At 57.0% G+C, this 16,620-nt stretch overlaps 1 protein-coding gene across 1 annotated transcript in view; it reads right to left on the bottom strand.

Annotated features, from left to right (window-relative positions):
* Nucleotides 1–619: 619 nt before the first annotated feature.
* Nucleotides 620–16,620, bottom strand: part of ANKRD13A (ankyrin repeat domain 13A) — a 36,925-nt gene continuing 20,924 nt past the window's right edge. Inside the window, exons 6-15 of the mRNA XM_060192613.1 lie at nucleotides 16,325–16,514; nucleotides 13,200–13,266; nucleotides 11,954–12,035; nucleotides 11,007–11,068; nucleotides 10,005–10,135; nucleotides 9,294–9,451; nucleotides 8,256–8,363; nucleotides 5,464–5,624; nucleotides 3,626–3,693; nucleotides 620–2,320 (exon numbers count right to left, since the gene is read on the bottom strand). Coding sequence (XP_060048596.1) covers nucleotides 2,125–2,320; nucleotides 3,626–3,693; nucleotides 5,464–5,624; nucleotides 8,256–8,363; nucleotides 9,294–9,451; nucleotides 10,005–10,135; nucleotides 11,007–11,068; nucleotides 11,954–12,035; nucleotides 13,200–13,266; nucleotides 16,325–16,514 — 1,223 coding nt within the window. The 3' untranslated portion in view covers nucleotides 620–2,124. The remainder of the gene's footprint in view (nucleotides 2,321–3,625; nucleotides 3,694–5,463; nucleotides 5,625–8,255; nucleotides 8,364–9,293; nucleotides 9,452–10,004; nucleotides 10,136–11,006; nucleotides 11,069–11,953; nucleotides 12,036–13,199; nucleotides 13,267–16,324; nucleotides 16,515–16,620) is intronic.

Consider the following 16,620-nt stretch of genomic DNA (forward strand, 5'->3'; position numbering starts at 1 on the left):
GGCTCCCCACCTGCAGGGCGGGTCTCTTCACAGGTAGTGAAGCAGGTCTGCAGGTGTCTGTCTGTCTGTCTTCCCCTCCTCTCTCCATTTCTCCATTTCCAACAAGGGCAACAAAATGGGGAATAGGTAGTGCAGGCATCAGCCCCAGTGATAACCCTGGAGGCAAAAAAAACCTGAAACTGAAACAAGTCATAATTCTTGGAGCTCCTGACGGTTTGCTAAGAGTCTAGTTCCTTTCCCCGCAAGGAAAGCAGATCTTTCACACCTTCCTGGAAATAGCAAGGTCTCAGTTCTGGAATCCGAACGACTTCGGTCACTGCCTGTGGGTTGTGTCTGGAGGCCTTGAGCGCCCTCAGCACATGGCTGCACCAGGCTGCTCTCCACCTGCCTGCCCCCCCATCCCCGCTGCAGACTCCCCACCCCCCGCCCCCGCCTGCGCCTTTAGCCCCCACTGGGGAGGCCCGAGGGCTGTGATGCAGGATGCAGGCCACAGGCCGAGAGAAGCTGCGGCCTTTTTAGCCTAAAGGGCGGCGCCGATGGTGAGTCCCTTTCCGGGAAGTGAGGTCACTCAGGGACTAGGAAGTCAGTGTGAAAAGAGGACTCCCACACCACACGGAGCTGTGAGAGCACCTGCGAAGGAAGCAATCTTTATTTGCATTTGAAGAGAGAACACAAAGGTGAAAAGGCCCGCGGCAGGTCAGTGAGGGGCTCAGCTCCTTTTTTAACTGACTTCCATCCAGAAAGTCAAGGACTTGGGAGTGAGCCATGGGATACAGGCACACGAGTTACCCACGATCCACCTCAGCAAGTCGGCTCCTCGCCCAGGTAGAAGGCGTCGCGAACTGGCCTCGTGCGCAGGGAACAGATTTTGGTCAGACCAGGACAGAAAAAGCAGATGGTGGCGAGGAGTCAGAAGCAGGATTCTTCCCCTCTAGGAGTGGGCTGCCGGCCACCGAAGCGCGCGATCCAGACGGCAGCTGGGACGGTCCCTGTCTCCCAAGCCGGCGGGCAGGGGACAGACGCAGCAGAGGCGGCTAGTGTGTCAGGGTGGGGACGGGACGGGTCCTTGCTGCAGGTCCCAGGGTTGTGTGTGCCGTGACGGGATTTACAGAGCCGTAGGCAAAATGGTCAACTATTAAAGGTATCCAAGAAAGGCCTGAGAAAACCTGGTTAAAACGTATATAACCTTGTATTGCTACTGACGGGGAATAGTCGGGGTTTTGGCTTTTTATTGTTTAAATCTCTTTTAAAAATAATAAAAAGATTCCGTTCAAAAATATATTCATCCACAAAAGATGTTGATTTGAACTCTAAAAAGCAATGTGAAATCCTTTTGAACACAGAGCCGCCGAGGCCGCCTCCTGGTTCTCTTACTGTCCCGCGCCCACGAGTCCTGGGCCTGGAGCAGGGCTGCCTGGGCCGCTCACAGAAGGCCGCACACCTGGGTCTGGCTGTCGTGATGTTTTTGCCTGCCAGAGTTCCCGCTTCAGGAAGCAGCCTCAGGCTCTCACAGGCCCTTGAGGGCCGAGGTTAGCTGCCTTGGCTGTGGCCCACAGGAGCCTGCACTCAAAGGAAACTGCCTTTACCAATTCAAATCAGATCCCCCCGGAAGTGGAGTGAGGTGGCCTGCAGCCATCTGTAAGCTTTAAGGCTAAGGCAACATCTGTGTAGCTTCTTGATGGAGTCGTCAACCAACCTAATAGTGAGATCCTGTACGCACCTCCTTCCTGCCTCAGCTGAGGTGGAAGGGAGGAAGTGGACGAGGATGAGGAGGGCCAGTGGCGGTGGGGGGGGGGGTGGTCTAGAGATGCTGGAGGACAAAGACCGGCACAGGTTATCCGTTTCTTTGGTGAACTGTGAGGAAGTATCTGGGCTCCCCAGCCACACTCCGCGAAGGCGAAGGCTGCGGCTCGCAGCTAGGCAAGCACCCTGACTCAGCATAGCTTGCTTGGTGACAACCACCCCTCGATAAAAACAGGCCTGGAAACCTGCGGGCATCGGGGGCTCGCCTAAAGCTGGTAGAATGTGACCTGCAAGCCGACACAGCTCATGGAAAGTGGCGACGCTCTCCTCCCTTTAGCCCGGAGGTGGGACCCGCCGGCCCCGGCCCCGCGGTGGGCAGGTCTACTTGTCGGTGAGAGACAGCTGCAGCACCTGCTGGAGCTCGGCCTCCTCCTCCCGCAGCCGCAGCTCCCGCTCCTCCAGCTCCTTGGCCGAGAGCTCCATGGCCAGCTGCAGGTCGCTGTCGAAGCTGCTCGTCTCACCGGAGACGCTGGGGCACAGGCTCTCCGAGCTGCTCAGCAGGCTCTCCTGGATGGCCCTGGTGGACAGAGGGGACAGACACGGGCACAGGCACGCTGGCTCAAGCATGTGTAGCTGGGGGTGCCACCAGGGCCCCTCACACGCCTGCGATCCCGCCCAGCTGCCTTCCCACTCGAGTCGTGTTCCGAGAGGACAGGCCGCAGAGCTGCCTCCCCACCCCGCCACCTCTCCCTTTCTTTTTTTAACCACAGCCCTACTCTGGTGGTGCAAGGGATTGAGCTTGGGACTTCGGAGCCTCAGGCATGAGAGTCTGTTGGCACGACCATTATGCTGTCTACCGCTGCCCATGGTGTTCCCCCCTCTATCCACGGTGCTCCTAAGTGGAAGGCACAAGCTTTTCCTCTGCTCTGACGCCTGCAGCCCCTTAACCGTTTGCAGAGTGTGTGTGGGGCCAGTGCCAGTGACTAAGTGAGGGGCTGAGAGCTGAACCTGGAGCTCCCTCGTGTGCCTATGCTAGAGACAAGGGTGAACAAAATCAATCTCTCTAGTTTTCCCCACTGGAAAGAAAGAAGGAAAGATGGCAGCCAGGGAGGTGGGTCAGCCAGCAGAGCACAGGGCTTGCATCACGGCCCCTGCACACTGGAGCTGAGTGGTGCTCTGGTCTCGGGGAACCAGGGAGAATCTGGCCCAGTGAGATGGCCGGCTGGAAAGGCACTGCTCTGCCATGTGGGGGGGCACTACAGGATGGGGGAGCCCTGGTGCCAGGCTCACTCACGAGTGGGGTGCACTACAGGACAGGGGAGCCCTGGAGCCGGGCTCACTCACGTATGGGGTGCACTACAGGACGGGGGAGCCCTGGTGCCGGGCTCACTCACGAGTGGGGTGCACTACAGGACAGGGGAGCCCTGGAGCCGGGCTCACTCACGTGTGGGGTGCACTACAGGACGGGGGAGCCCTGGTGCCGGGCTCACTCACGAGTGGGGTGCACTACGGGATGGGGGAGCCCTGGTGCTGGGCTCACTCTCTTTGAATCTGGCAAAGTGAGCCCAGAACAGTGAGGCCCCCCCCAAAAAAAAATAAAGCACGAAAGGCTAATGTGATCTACCCCTCACTGGAGATCCCTGTGTCACTGTCCTTGGAGCTGATGTAGACACTGCCCCCCATGTCACTACTGTCAGCAAGCATCTGCAGGGCCTCCCTGCTGAGTCCAGCAATCCCCCCTCCCAGTTGCTGGAAATTCTGCCTCAATAGCCGCCACTAGAGGGCACAGGAGCGCGAACAGTCCTCTCAGGACTCTGTCCAGCGCCACATCGCTGGGCTCCCAGGGCTCCCAGGCTCGTGGGGAGTGAGGTCGGCCAGTCACCTCTTGTACTGGTCGTCATAGGCCCGCATCTGGCTGATCCCTCCGTTAGAGGCTGGTCCGGACAGTTCCTACAAAGCAGACGTGACTGGTGTAAATGCCGCAGAGGAGAGACAGGCTTCGTACTGCTAAGGAAACCAGAGCAGAACGAGACATAAAATACCGAGACACCCGTCACTGAAGGTGCCCTCTGAACCTCAGGGGCCTGGGTCGGCTCCGGAAGGGGTCGCCCGCATGTCAGGCCTGGGGCACACGATGTGACCAGCCGCCACAGCCCTCTCCTCTCCTGCAAGTGCAGGTGGTCCCGGGACTTCAGGCCTCCACCTCGGGCAGAGTTCACACCACAAACTGGGTGAGTCTTAGAACAGGAACACTGCACGCGATTTCACACCACAAACTGCGTGAGTCTTAGAGCAGGAACACTGCACGCGATTCGCTGTCTGCCACCCCCGACTTGGGCCACTTCCCTTTGCAAAACGTCTGGTCAAAAAAGCTTAGGTGGGGGGTCGGGCGGTAGCACAGCGGGTTAAGTGCAGGTGGTGCAAAGCACAAGGATCGGCCTAAGGATCCCGGTTCGAGCCCCCGGCTCCCCACCTGCAGGGGAGTCACTTCACAGGCGGTGAAGCAGGTCTGCAGGTGTCTGTCTGTCTCTCCCGTCTTCCCCTCCTCTCTCCATTTCTCTGTCCTATCCAACAATGAACGACAACAACAGCAATAACAAGGCTACAACAACAAGGGCAACAAAAGGGGGGGAAAGATGGCCTCCAGGAGCAGTGGGTTCATGGTGCAGACACTGAGCCCCAGCAATAACCCTGGAGGCCAAAAAAAGAAAGAAAGAAAGAAAGAAAGAAAGAAAGAAAGAAAGAAAGAAAGGAAGAAAGAAGGAAAGAAAGGCTTAGGTGGGTACTGGAGGGAGATGGGCCGACTCCACTAAAAAAAGCAACGCATGCTGAACAGACAGTGATGTCCAGGGGTCACGAATCTCCCAGGAGGCTCTCAAACAGAATGTGCCTGCTCTGGGCCTGGCCCTGGGTTCAAGTGCTTCCAGGAATAGGTATATGGGGAGACGGTGCTCACATCACCCAAGCTCTGGGACTCAAAGCTGAAAGAAAATGCTTAGCACCTGAGCTGGGGGCGGGGGGTGCACCCAGAGTGTGGGTCCCCCGTCAGGGCTGAGCAGTCCTGTGATCGTGGGGACCGGGCTGCAGTGCCCAGCGCTCTGCAAACATCCGCTGAGTGGACAAAGAAAGGCAGGAAAGGACAAACTCCCAACAAGCGGACAAGAGCCCGGAGAGCCAGGGAGACACAGGAGAGAGTACTGGGCAGAGTGACCGGAGGGAGGGAGAGGAGGAGAAGAAATAGAGAGGGAGAAGGCAGGAGAGGCAGGAAGAGACTTGCCCCCGGCAGAGGAGGCCTGCAGGAAGAGCCACAGGAGAGAGCAGAGGCAGCGCGTCTGATTCGGGTCTGCCCCATCCTTGTCTGCAGTTAGCAAGACTCCAAGAACATGTGAGTGACAGCCCTTGCAGTAGAAATGAAAAGAAAACAGAATCGACCACTGCTTTCCTCACTGAATGGCCTTCCTTTGGAGAGAAGGTTGGGATTCGAACCCACTTTCCTTCTCAGGACACTACAAGCTCATAGCTACCATTCCAGAAAAACACACGGCGGCGGGAACCAGCACGGATCTCCCGCTTCAGTCCGAGCAAGTGTCGGAGCACACGGGGCCTGGCCACATAGCGGACAGCCCATGAGTGGTGCTGGCCGGGGCCACGCAGAGCCTCTCACAGACAAAGCCTCGGGGACACCGCCAGTGACTGGCGGGCAGGCGATTGAGCCCGCACCTGGCTGCGGCTGGACTCCAGCAAGCTCTGCTGGATGGCGAACTGCATGATCTCATAGTCCTCGTCCTGCAGGTGCATGTTCCTGCCGTTGTCCTGCACGTGATACGACTCTGGGATTTCAAACACGGACTGATCCACCTCGAAGTTGGTCACCTGGGAGGCTGAAACACAAGGGGGGCCGGGAGACAACAGCCCGAGGCCCATCTTAGTGATGCAAACCCAGCGCAGCTCTGAATTTGTTATTTAATTGAATTCATCAGTTTACTTAACCAGAGCACTCACTGCTCAGCTCTGGCTGATGGTGCTGGGGATTAAATCTGCCACTTCAGAGTCTCAGGCATGAGAGTCTTTTCAGAACTTTTAAAAAATATATTTATTTATTCCCTTTTGTTGCCCTTGTTTTATTGTTGTTGTTGTTATTGATGTCGTTGTTGGATAGGACAGAGAGAAATGGAGAGAGGAGGGGAAGACAGAGAGGGGGAGAGAAAGACAGACACCTACAGACTTGCTTCACCGCCTGTGAAGGGACTCCCCAGCAGGTGGGGAGCCGGGGGCTCGAACTGGGATCCTTATGCCAGTCCTTGTGCTTAACCCGCTGCACTACCTCCTGAGTCCCTTTTCAGAAATATTCTGCTGTCTCCCCAGCCCCTTTTGTGAAAGGATTTATGAAAATGGTTAACAGACACCCAAATACCAGAGTACTGCTTATTTCCTGTCCTTTCTTATTATTCATTATTGGATAGAAACAAGAGAAATTGAGAGGGAACGAGAGAGAGACACCTGCAGCCCTGCTTCACCACTTAGGAAGCTTTCCCTGTACAGGACCAAAGGCTTGAACCTAGATCCTTGCGCACTGTAGAGACACTGTAACACGTGTGCCACCACCTGGCCCTTTTTCGTCCTTATTTTTAAGGAACAAAATTAATGCGCAGCCATTAAAAACATATTAAATGATAGATGAAAAATAGAACTTGCTCTCTGCAGCCTTTTATTTCCAAGTCACAGATATGACCAATGTTTGCTTATTCATCCTTTGAGGGAGATGGTGTGTGTGTGTGTACGTAGACATATACTCAGTCACATCATTGTGTCCTTCTCTCTGTTTTTACTGAGATAGTAGGCACCTGGAGAAGCTTGGGTCTGGAGAGTTGGCTCAGGTAGGCGTGACATGCCTCAATGTTGTGGGTTCAATGTCAGCACTGAACAAAACAGAGCAGTGTTCTGGTCTCAAAAAAAAGGGGCTATAAGAAATATATAGACTTAAAGGTGTTGATAGTAAGTTAATAGTATAGCAGAGAGGCCAGGCCTGGTTAAGCGCACACATTACAATGTGCAAGGACCTGGGTTCAAGCCTCCAGTCCTCACCTGCAGGGGGAAAAGCTTCGCAAGTGGAAGCAGGTCTACAGGTGTCTCTCTGTCTCTCTCCCTCTCTATCTCTCCCTCCCCTCTCAATTTCTCTGTCTCTATACAAAAATAAATAAAAAATAGTATAGCAGATGCCTGTGTGACCTTCAGTTAGCTGTATCTTAACAGAGTGACTTTTTTACTACAAATCTTTTTTAAAGCAATTGTTTCTTTCCTGTTTTTTTTTTTTTCCTTAAAGATAGGACAGAGATAAATTTTGATGGGAGGGGGAGAGAGGAAGAGAGACACCTGTAGACTTGCTTCAGTGCTCATAAAGCACCCTCCCTCCCTGCAGGTGAGGAGTGGGGACTGGAACCCGAGGCCTTACATTTCTAAACTTAACAACGTGTAGCTGGAAAATTAAAACTAAGAAGACAAGGTTCATCTGTGATTGGATCTGGGCACAGCATGTCAGGTACATTTCCAGTTGTGCCCCGAATGTGAGCTGAACTGATGGCGAGCAGCCCGAGGACATTTTGAGGACGGACCGAAATGCTCCCCTCTCTGGCTGTGATGCTGGTACACGTGTGGCCTCGTGAGCAGAGACGCCCTGGACTGTGTGAGCCTGGCGCTGCAGTCAGGCTGCCGTCCTTGAAGATGAACAAGGGGCACTTGTGCTCCACTGGGGTCCTTCCACTTCATCTGACTGTAGCATCTTTGGTCAGAGGAGACCGGCTTCACATGATACTCCAGCATCCTAAGGCTGCTTCACACAGCAACTTGCCGAATCGGGAGTCGGGCGGTAGCGCAGCGGGTTAAGCGCACATGGCGCAAAGAGCAAGGACCAACGTAAGGATCCGGGTTCGAGCCCCCGGCTCCCCACCTGCAGGGGAGTCGCTTCACAATCGGTGAAGCAGGTCTGCAGGTGTCTATCTTTCTCTCCCCCTCTCTGTCTTCCCCTCCTCTCTCCAGTTCTCTCTGTCCTATCCAACAACGACATCAACAACAATAATAACTAAAACAACAAGGGCAACAAAAGGGAATAATCAAAAAAATTAAAAAAGAAAGAAACTCGCCGTGTCTCTTCTGACAGCCCTATAGGTAAGTAGTACAAAGACCGGATACACAGGGGCCAGGTTGAGAGCACATTACCATGCACAGGGACCCGGGTTCGGGCCTCAGATCCCCACCTGTAGGGGGGAAGCTTCAGGAATGCTGAAGCAGGTCTGCAGGTGTCCCTCTCTGTCCCTTCCCCCACCCTCAGTTTGTCTGTTCTATCAAATAAAATACAAAGAAAGAAAAAAAAAAAGGAAAGGAAAGAGAAAACTGGCCACCAAGAGTGGTGGCCTAGTGCCGGCACAGAGCCCCAGCGACAACCCCGTCGGCAGTAAAAACAGACGGGACACAGACCGCTTGTCGAAACCCCACAGCCCGGTCAGTCGCACTACCTGCGTCCGTCTGGGCCTCCGCGTTTGGAGGCGCTTCTTCAGCAGTGCTGCAGCCGTTGACGTTCCCAAAGGTGATCCGCGCGTTCAAGACATGGAACAGGGGGATCTCTGACGGGGAGACACAAGCGCGCCTGAGCTCTGCGGACTCCACGAACGGCTTCACCTGGCCCGTGCTCACCCTCCCCAGGACACAGAGGGGCACACCTAGATGCTGGGGGGCCGGAGGGGGGTGCGCTGCAGCTCTCCCTGGGGTCAAAGTGCGATACTGAGCCCAGGCGGAGTAGAGCACATTTGTGCGGGAGCCGACCCCCCCCCCCCCCCCCCAGTGGTGTCTGTGCAGGCCCCTCTGAGCCTACACGGCAAAAGACTGCTGTAAGCTGTCTTCCTCACGCGCTATCTGACTTGAAGCTTCACTCCAGTCAGCGTCGGCATTAAGACAATGACTGGGGGGGTCGGGTGGTGACGCAGCGGGTTCAGCGCACGTGGCGCAAAGTGCAAGGACCGGCGTAAGGATCCCGGTTCGAGCCCCCGGCTCCCCACCTGCAGGGGGGGGTCGCTTCACAGCCGGTGAAGCAGGTCTGCCTGTGTCTGTCTTTCTCTCCCCCTCTGTCTTCCCCTCCTCTCTCCATTTCTCTCTGTCCTATCCAACAACAAACGACATCAACAATAACAATAATAACCACAACAAGGCTCCAGCAACAAGGGCAACAAAAAGGGGGAAATGTGGCCTCCAGGAGCAGTGGATTCATGGTGCAGGCACCGAGCCCCAGCAATAACCCTGGAGGCAAAAAAAAAAAAAAAAAAAACAGTGACTGTGTCACACTTTTCTGCCTATTCATACCCCTTAGCGCCATCTCTGAGTAGAACTGCCAGAGGGTCTTAGAAGGCTGGTCTGCAAAGGGAGCCCAGACCACAGCACCTCCCGAGCCCCCCCTCTAAACCGAAGGCTCATTCTGAGTCCCGCTCCTCGCGTCTGCTGCTGCTGAATTGCAGAAAGCGCCCTGATTCCCTGAGCGCCCAGGGTTTGTCTCCCAGTACCTATCTTGACAGGGAACCCTGGTGGGAAGTCCAGTTTGATGAAATCCCTCAGCCTGGCAAAGTGGGCACTGGTCCGGGCCATCAGGTCGATGATGGGGATGACCTGCTCCACCAGCGACAGCGGGAACTCCTCGCACATCCACAGGGTGGCCTTGAACCTGCGGGCGGGCGGGCGGGCGGGCGCAGGCTGGTGAGGGTGAGCCAAGGGGCGCGGAGAGGAGAGCTGCGTCTCCCGCCCGTCTTCCCAGAGAGCGGCCATTCCTTGACCTGAGGCTCTGGGGTGGGGGGGAGCTAGAGCATGCTGAAGCGGGGCTGCCAGGGAGACACCGAGGAAACGCAGGTTGGGGTCTGGGCAAGAGCTCACCTGGCCTGTGCTGGAACCTAGACTCGTGCTCTGAGACTACATGGCGCTGTGCTGTGGCATCTCTTGCCTCTCTGTCTCCCCCTCTCCAAGATAAAAGAACGAGGAAGGGGCCGGGAGACCACTTCCCAGGGGCTTAGTGCATGTGCTCCAGGCCTGGAGTTCACTCCCAGGGGCGCACAAAGTAATTCATAAACGTGGAGGGGCCTGGGTCCGGCTCTGAGGAAGGGCTCATGAGAAGGTGGGAACTGCAGGGCTGGCTGTCACTGCTGAAGGCAGTTTGCAGACATGAGTGACCCCGGGGAGGGAGCCTGCCCGCCCGCGCTGGGAGCGCTCGCTGAGCCTCTCACTTCTGTGTCCGGATGGTCAGCTCTTTGGGCCTTCCGATGTCCCTGTCTTTGAGGTCAAACTCTTCATCAAAGTACTCGTGAGGGGTGATGGCTGTAGGGTTGTTGGCGGTGGCGCATTCTGTGGTGAGGTCCTGCCAAGCCAGAACTCAGGGGAGTGAGGATGCCCACTGCTGCCCACCTGGGCACAGGCAGCCAGCTGCAGACCGGGCAGTCCATCGCTGCACAGAGCAAGACCACCTGCCCGGGGTCGGCCAAGCCACAGGTCAAGGCTGCTGGGCCTCTCCACTTCCCACCCCTGCCCTGCTCTCCACATCCTGAGCTCCTGACTACAGACACGGCAAACGCTCCAACTCTAGAGAGAGGCCCTGGCTTATAGCAAGCAGGTCAGGAAGTACCGGCCTCTGTGTCAGGACCTGAAATCCTCACGTTTAAAGACTCGCTCGGACTGGGGAGATAGCGTAACGTTTCTGCCTTTCATGCCTCAGGCCCCGGAGGCCAAGGTCCACTCCCCAACAGTGCCACTAGTAAGAGCTTTGAGGGCTCTGGGAAACAAGAGCCAACCTCACTCAGCTAATGCTCTTCCTTTTTTTATTTATTTATTTTCCCTTTTGTTGCTCTTGTTTAAATTGTGGTTATTGATGTCGTTGTTGTTGGATAGGATAGAGAGAAATGGAGAGAGGAAGGGAAGACAGAGGGGGAGAGAAAGACAGACACCTGCAGACCTGCTTCACCGCCTGTGAAGCGACTCCCCTGCAGGTGGGGAGCCAGGGGCTCGAACCAGGATCCTTAGGCGGGTCCTTGTGCTTTGCGCCACCTGCGCTGAACGTGCTGCGCCCCGCCCGGCTCCCAGCTGATGCTCTTCTGAAGGAGCGCTTTCAGCCCCGGCTGGGGAAGTCACCCCTGAGCCTCTGCAGGCAGAGTGGCCTGGCCAGGGTCCCTGTGTGACCAGCAGAGGAAAGCTGCCTCCCTTCTGTGAACTGGAGCCCCGCCGCTTTGACTCACCCCTTGGGCGCCAAACTGGTGCTCCACCGTTCCCAGCAGAGACTCCAGCGGGTTCCTGTCCGCTGCAGAGGGGCCCGGGTTAGTGTGCGGTACAGAGCAGGGCTTGTGCTAGACGGGAAGAGTCTTCCCGCCTGCGGACGCGCCTGGCCTGTGCTGCCCACACGGGGAATCGGCTCACACACAGGCTGAGGGCATCGCCCACGGTTACCAGGCATCTCTGTGCATCTCACTTCCTGCTGGAATCTCAGCGGTGACAGGGGTTCAAGCAGGCGGACGGAGAGACAGCGCTGAAAGCAGCCCGAGTCCGAGCCCCGGCACCACATGGGAGCACTACAGCACTGAGGGCAGCTCTGGTGTTATAGTCTCTCTCTCTCTCTCTCTCTCTCTCTCTCTCTGAAGAAAAAAGTCATTGTGCATATATGAGCTCTGCAGACAAGTGGCAAGTGTCTAGGCTCTGGAGTGAGCCAGGTGTGGAGCCCAGTCTAACTAACTGGTCACTGCCTTTGTGTCCCAGGGCCTCGGCTTCCTCATCTGCCACCCCTGGGTGCTAGCGCCAGTAGCTGTGACTGTGCACTGCAGGCACTGTCCTGAGAGCGACGTGTGGCGATGACAGACGGTCTGGATGACTGAGGCCCGTTCACGGCTGAGGAGGCCGAGGCTGGCGGGGACGGCACAAGGCCACAAACCCAGCAGCCGGCCGAGCCGGGCGGCCCTGTCTGAGCTGCTAGCCCGGGCTCCTGCCCATCTCCCACTGTGACTCTGTCACACACACAGCCCCCGTCCGCCCACTCTCCCCCTCAACAGCAAGCAGCCACGCGGGTGGCTCCCGTCACGGCGGCAGCTCTGAGCGCCCGAGCTCATCTCCGAGGGGGCGTCGGCCGAGTGTGTTGGGGGGGGGAGGAAGCCAGAGACGGGGTCACCCCAACCCGGGACGGCACACTCCTTACCTTTGTATCTCTTCTTCTCCTCCTCAGTCAGGTGCTCGGTGCGGATTCTGGTGACCACGTTCACGTTATTCACCGTGTAAACCTGAGAGCAGAGCCGAGTGCAGACAGAGGACAGTGACCCGGGGACTTGAGACGCAAGGACAAGCGCAACAGGTGCAAGAATGCTTAAGCCGGAAAAGCCCAGCACAGTGGAGAGGAGCTGGGTGACAGGCAGAGGGGCCTCCGCAGCTGGAGCATCTGGGGCCGCCGAGGCTCCGTGTGTCTGGCAGGCGGCGGCTTGGAGGTGGCGGGTCTTGGGGTGCGACGCCGCCCCAAGCAAGCGCACCCTAGGCTGGGCCTGTGCTGGGCATGCGGTGCACTGAGGGCTCTGCATTGACTTTTCCTCTGTGGGGACCTGCCAGCTGCCAGGCAGAAGCGGTGAACGCAGGGTTCTCTGTTCTGGAAGGTCTCAGGGGAGACAGCAGCATGGTTCTGCAAGACTTTCATTCCTGAAGCTCTGAGGCCCCAGGTTCAATCCCCAGCTCCACCGTCAGCCAGAGCTGAGCAGAGCTCTGTCTTTCTATATCTTTCATTAATATAAAAATAAAATATTCTTTAAATAATAAAAAGGGTTCTGTTCACTGCCAGGGTGAGCATCCTGAGGACAATGGGGTGGGAGGAGAACCAAGCCGCATCACAGATACTGAGCCTGGTTGCAGGGCTGCTTGGAGCTGGAGCTCGCTGAGCGTGACGGCAGCCGCCTGCTCCCGGGGTCACCGGAGGCTCCTGGGCGCCCGGCTCCCCACTCCCTCCCCGCACGGCCGGCCGCTGCAGCAGATTCTGCAGAGCTCAGCAAAGGCCAGAGCGGCTCTCCAGCTGACAGGACGCCAGAAGATTCCGTCAGCTCCTGTCTCCAGTATCACGAGGACTTTCTAACTGCACTGATGTCAGGGCCGGGCAGAAGCCGCTTCGGGCTTTAAAAACGGAGGCCCTTTAGTTAACTTCATGGTTTTCAACTCACTCACTCAGCGGCCATGAAAGGACATGTCAAAGGAATTAGAGGAGGGTCCTTTCTCTCCAGCACTGTCTGCTCTTGAGCATAACTAGACTCCTCAGGACATGCCAGCCCGTCCAGGACAGTCAGATGGAACAAAAGCCAGAAGTCAGAGCTGCCCGGGGCAGGGCACAGGGAGAAATCTGAGGAACAGAGTTCCCGTTTGCAAAGAAACCACACAGCTGTATAAAAATCTCAAGATTATCCTTTTACCTTTGCTTCGTAACCATTAACAACTTCCGCTTTATCTGTTCTCCAGCCCCAGAATCCGGATTTGGTTCTGATAAAGAGTGAACACCACAAGTTGCTACATGTACAACACGCCACGCAGACCCGTCCCTGCTGCCGCCGGGGCCCTCCCTGCTGCATCTAGTGACGGGGACTTGGGGGATGAGGGTCCCGCGGGGCCCGGAAGGGTGGTGTCCGTGACAGGTGGCTTTCTCGTTACACGCACACACGCACACACGCACGCACACATGCACACACACACACACACACACACACACACACACGCTCACTTTGTCAGTTTGTCTCACTCCAGGCTTCGTCACAAAAACTGCCCACACTAGTGACAAGGGGGGTGACATCTAGGGTTCAGGTGTCCTCAAGGCCTGAGTGCTGGGGGGCAGGGTCCCAGGCTCCCTGGGCACACCATGGACCTGGATTATTCGAGCTGCCGGGTCAGAGGTCACACCACCCTCCAGCAGCCCCCGCTCAGTGCATGAGTCCTGCAGATGGGGAGGTGTGGGTCACCCCTATCCTCAGAAGACAGGCAGGAGCCCTCCCCAGTGGCCAGGATCTCCTCAGGTCTGGGACGGCAGGGGTGTGGAAAAGCCATTTGTCCAGCTCCACAGGGCTGCCTTCCTGAGTGGCCCGATAACCCACACGGCTCCAGCTTTGGGGAAGTGCCTCCCAGCCCAGGTCCCCCAGCTCCACATTCTCCAGGAAAAAACACACTTGGGGACCAAGAGCAGCCCGTGCCCTGACTGTCATAGGAGGCTGTGCCCCTGGGAGAGGCGAACCCACGACCCTTTGCTGGGGGGTGACACTCCCCTCCCCACCCACCGCTGCCCTTGATGGGAAAATCAAGGCATCCCTTTCAGTGAACAGACTAGAGCCTGAGCTCAGGACTGTGTTTGGGGAGGGCAGTGACCACTGTGTACACTGTCAGGGGTAGGGAGGCTTGAGGAGTAGTTTGCCAGTGGCCACTACGAGGGTCAGGTCGGCGGAAAGAAAGGGACAGACAGGCTGTCACAGTGGCAGAGGCCGGCGCCTTCCCGCCGGTCAGAGGAGGACTCACACCACACACGAGAGCGGCTCTGGCCCCCGCTGGCCCCAAGACCGGCTCACTGAGCAGATACTCAGTTCTCCGCCCCACATACAGAGGAGCAAAGGGCCGTTTTCTCGAGACTCCTGCAGCGCCCACTGACAGCTGCAAAAGAAGGTAACTGTACCGGCTCTGCAGGCATGAAGCCCGCCCAGTCCCCAGCACAGAGGCACCACGCCGCCATCCCCATCTGCCATCTGCCGCTGATGGCGACAGGCTCTTCCTAGACCCCTTTCTCAGTGGCTGTGGCGGCCTGCTGCACCAGAGGAGCCGGGGCTCTGCCCACGGCAGCCCAGAGTCAAGGGCTTCAGACGCGCAAGGGCTCCTTCCTGCAGCGAAGGAAGAAGCTGGGAGAGACCGAGTCATTCGAGTCTCCGCCAGTGACCTGGTTCTTTGCTCTCAAGTTCAAGGACAGCCTGCCTTCCAGCCTCACGTGCAAAGCCCTGAGCTTAAGCCCCTTCCGGCCCGCACAGGCCTGTGGTGAGCACTTCCAGGCCCTTACGGGGAGGCCAGTGTCAATCCTTAAGCCCTTCTGTCCCTGAAGGCAATGGCTGTCACCTGGCACGAGAGCAGAGCCTGCCTCGGAGTGCCACCCCCACAGTGGCCGCAGTGCCTGGCCAGCACACACGGTGGCATTCCGGGCTTCTCTTTGCCCCCGGCTGATACTCAGCTCCAGAGCTCAACCTACACTAGAGAGGCACTGGCCACTCTTACATTTGCCTAGGAAGTAAATGCTCAGTTACAGTAACAGACCTTCTGCTGGGTACAAGAGCAAGGAAAGAAGGTCCGAGGGGCCGGGCAGTGGTGCAGCGGGTTAAGCGCACATACTACGAAGCACAAGGACCTGTGCAAGGATCCCGGTTTGAGCCCCCGGCTCCCTACCTACAGGGGTGTCGCTTTAGAAGCAGTAAAGCAGGTCTGCAGGTGTCTCTCTTTCTCTTTCCCTCTCTATCTCCCCCCCCCCTTGATTTTTCTCTGTTCTACCCAATAAGATAGAAACAATGACCTCAAAGAGTAGCGTATTCTTTTTTTTTTTTTTTCCCCTCCAGGGTTATTGCTGGGCTCAGTGCCTGCACCATGAATCCACCGCTCCTGGAGGCCATTTTCCCCCCCTTTTTGTTGCCCTTGTTGTTGTAGCCTCGTTGTGGTTGTTATTATTGCCATTGTTGATGTCGTTTGTTGTTGGATAGGACAGAGAGACATGGAGAGAGGAGGGGAAGACAGAGAAGGGGAGAGAAAGACAGACACCTGCAGACCTGCTTCACCGCCTGTGAAGCGACCCCCCCTGCAGGTAGGGAGCCTGGGGGCCTGAACCGCGATCCTTACGCCGGTCCCTGTGATTTGCGCCACCTGCGCTTAACCTACTACGCCACCGCCCGACCCCCGAGTAGTGGATTCTTAATGCTGGCACCGAGCCCCAGCGATAATCCTGGAAGCAAAATAAATGAGAGAGAGAAGAGAGAGATGAAGGAAAGAAGGAAGGAAAGAAAGAATACGAAAGTCTGACTCTGGACTGCCCCTGCGTGCGCGCCGGTGACCAGCTGGATGTCACATCCCAGGCAGACATGCAGGACTGTTAGGGACCCACCCAGTCCCATGTTTCTTTTACCAGAAGCCCAGCCACAGCTGCGCCTCCTGGCCGGCCCCCCGAAGGCATCCACACATGCTGTCAAAGGGAGGTGAGGCCTGGACACCCCAGAGCTCTGGTAGAGTCTGGGGTGGAACTGAACCCCCAGGTTCCTGCCTCACACGCCACCAAACCCAAAACAGAATTTCAGTAAAATCGTTTAGCCCGGACCCGTAAGGTAAAGGGGAAGACAATTCTCCAAGAGTTAACTGCTGGGCTAAAAAAAGAAAAGAGTGACCCACGACACAGACTGTCAGCCGTGGTTTCCACTGACTGGACAGAGCAAAGACCACTGGGACTCGTTGTGCCGAGTTAGGAGAAGCCCAGCCCTCCAGCCCTGCTGCCCTCAGCCTCAGCTGGCAGTGTGATGGGAGAGACTCTCACCTTTCGAAGGCGATGTTCTTGGTGTCGAGGTTGGTGTTGATGACGGGGCTGGTGAGTCGCCTCTCCACCTCCCTGCTCCTGGGCTTCATCATGTCCAGAGACAGGCGCTCCATCTCCTGCGAGAGGTCGAAGTGCTCCGTGGTGACCACTCTGTCGTCATGGTTGACCTCCATCAGCTCCGCCCAGTTGTCTGTCAGCGGAAACAGGGCGCTTCAGTCTCTCAAAGCCCACCCCGTCCCCACCGCCAGCCGCATGAGCTGAGAAAGCCGGCGACCATGACGACCGGGGTGGCCGGG

This window comes from Erinaceus europaeus, chromosome 6, assembly GCF_950295315.1.
Source record: "Erinaceus europaeus chromosome 6, mEriEur2.1, whole genome shotgun sequence".
Taxonomy (NCBI): Eukaryota; Metazoa; Chordata; class Mammalia; order Eulipotyphla; family Erinaceidae; genus Erinaceus; species Erinaceus europaeus.